The sequence below is a fragment of the Corylus avellana genome, chromosome ca5 (assembly GCF_901000735.1).
Source record: "Corylus avellana chromosome ca5, CavTom2PMs-1.0".
NCBI lineage: Eukaryota > Viridiplantae > Streptophyta > Magnoliopsida > Fagales > Betulaceae > Corylus > Corylus avellana.
In genome coordinates this window covers 19,355,159-19,357,654 of record NC_081545.1, presented here as the reverse complement: position 1 = coordinate 19,357,654, position 2,496 = coordinate 19,355,159, and the positions used below count along the sequence as shown (strand labels likewise).

The window sequence follows — 2,496 nt, the reverse complement described above, 5'->3', positions numbered from 1 at the left end:
TTGAGAATATTAAAGAGATCCTATCAATGAGGCAAAGAATAGACATCTCATCGGAAGTATCAATACGACCAAAACACTTTTCTTTTTCCCTTTTTATAATCTACCCACCTTTTCATTTATTTTGGCAAAAAAAAAAAAAAAAAACCTTTTTCATTTCTTCTTTTACAAGTTACTGAAAAAGATTATTATTATTCCGCACTACATGAAAGATAATATAAAAGGGGATCATCGATCACGTCGCAACCAGTAATCAATTAAGATTGACAGATGAGGAGAGCAGAGCTCGTGTTCGTCCCTGCCCCTGGAGTCGGTCACCTCGTATCATTAATCGAGTTCGCAAAGTGTTTGATTGAACGGGATGATCGTCTCTCCATCACCGTTCTCGTCATAAAGTCACCATTTGCGAACATCTTGGATGCCTTCATTCAATCAATCACTGCCTCCCACACCCGCATAAAATGTATTCTTCTTCCCCCAGTAGATCCTCCTCCGGGAGAGGTTTTCCTCAGCTCTGTTGAAAAATTTGTCACCGATTTCATTGAAAGCCACAAATCCCATGTCAAAGAAGCTATCATCGGCAGCGTGTTATCCAATTCCATTCCGCTTGCCGGGTTGGTGGTGGATATGTTTTGCACCGCCATGATCGACGTGGCACACGAGCTCGGTGTCCCATCTTATGTGTACTACCCTAGTAATGCAGCCTTTCTTGGCTACATGCTCTACCTTCCGACCCGGCATGACCAGGTCGGTGTCGAGTTTAGTGAGTCGGATCCTGAGTCGTCCATCATACCGAGTTATGTCAACTCGGTTCCTTCTAGCGCTTTGCCTTCATTCGCTTTCAACAAAGAAGGTGGGTACATCTCCATGGTCAATCATGGTAGAAAGTACAAAGAGGCCAACGGTATTCTCGTCAATTCGTTTCATGAGCTGGAATCCCATGCGTTCAGCTCGTTTTTGGCTGATGGGATCCCTCCTGTTTACGGAGTTGGGCCGTTAATTAACCTCAAGGGTGAGATAAATTCGGAGGCGAATGAGGCGGAACATGAGAAGATCAGGAAGTGGCTCGACGATCAGCCTCCATCATCCGTGGTGTTCTTATGTTTTGGGAGCTGGGGGAGCTTCAGTGCGCCGCAGTTGAAGGAGACCGCGCTTGCGCTCGAGCGGAGTGGGCACCGGTTCATCTGGTCCGTGCGTTTGGATTCTTTGGAATCCCCACCAGGTGAGAAGGTTGCAGCGCCGTCAGATAGGCCGAATCTCGAGGAGGTCTTACCCGTAGGATTCCTGGAAAGGACGAGAGAAATCGGAATGATATGTGGGTGGGCCCCACAAGTGGAGGTCCTGGCCCACAAGGCAATCGGAGGGTTCGTATCGCATTGTGGGTGGAACTCGATCTTGGAGAGCCTGTGGCATGGCGTGCCTATTGCCGCGTGGCCGATTTACGCGGAGCAGCAAATCAATTCCTTTCTGATGGTGAGGGATCTGGGTTTAGCTGTGGAGCTGAAATTGGATTATAGGCTCGGGGGTGAGGTTGTGGCGGCGGAGGAGATTGAAAAGGCAGTCAAGTGTTTGATGGACGGTGAGAGTGAGGTGAGGAAGAGGGTGAAAGAGATGAGTGAAAAGAGTAGGAAGGCTGTAGTGAACGGCGGATCTTCTTTTGCTTCAATTGGACGGTTGATTGAGAGTATGCTGGGAAACAATGTTGAATCAACGTTGTAGTGAAAGATTGATGCACCTTTTCAACTTTCAAGGTTTTCTCTTTCTGTTTTTTTCCTTTATCAATGCATCGTAATTAGCATCGGTGTTAAAGCTGGTACCATAACTAAGGCTGTTAAGTGAGCGAAGCGTCTTGCGAGCAAGCTCGGGCTCGGCTCGCATAAGCTCGGCTCGTACTCGACTCGAATATTAAATGAAGCGCTTCGTGAACACAAATCCTGGCTTGAATATTAAACGAAGCAAGCTCGGCTCGACTCGGCTAAGCTCGTGAGTAGCTCGTGAGCTCGGCTCGTATAAGGCTCGCCTCGCTTATTAGGCTCGGCTCGTATATTTTTTATCAAGTAACAAATAATAATATATAATCAACATTACTCATTTACTCAATAATAACAAATATATTATATAGCTTTGTTTTTTTTAAAAAAAAAAAAAAAATTATTTATGCATATGTGCGTATATATATATATATGTGTGTGTTATCATTAATTTGATTATGTTAGTTCTTTATGTATGGAATTGTGAGGTGGAGATTAATATGTTATATTTGTTTAATGTTCTTTAACATTTTAGTTGATTCTGTATGGATGATTGTAATGTTGGGATTAATTTGTTATGTTTGTTTAATGTTCTTTAGCATTTTAGTTGATTTTGTTAGTTTTAATTGTAAGGTTGACATTAATATGTTATGTTTGTTAATGTTCTTTAGTATTTTAAGGTGCAAAATATTCTGTATGGATGATTTTTGTAATCTAATACACTTAAATTACCAAAAAAACAAAAAAA

The 2,496-nt window shown here is 42.7% G+C and overlaps 1 protein-coding gene across 1 annotated transcript; it reads left to right on the top strand.

The window, feature by feature from the left end:
- The first annotated feature begins 215 nt into the window (after positions 1-215).
- Positions 216-2,118, top strand: LOC132181026 (anthocyanidin 3-O-glucosyltransferase 2-like). The gene has a single exon (XM_059594067.1). The coding sequence runs from the start codon at positions 268-270 to the stop codon at positions 1,714-1,716; it is 1,449 nt and encodes a 482-aa protein (XP_059450050.1). The 5' UTR covers positions 216-267; the 3' UTR covers positions 1,717-2,118.
- The last annotated feature ends 378 nt before the right edge of the window (positions 2,119-2,496 follow it).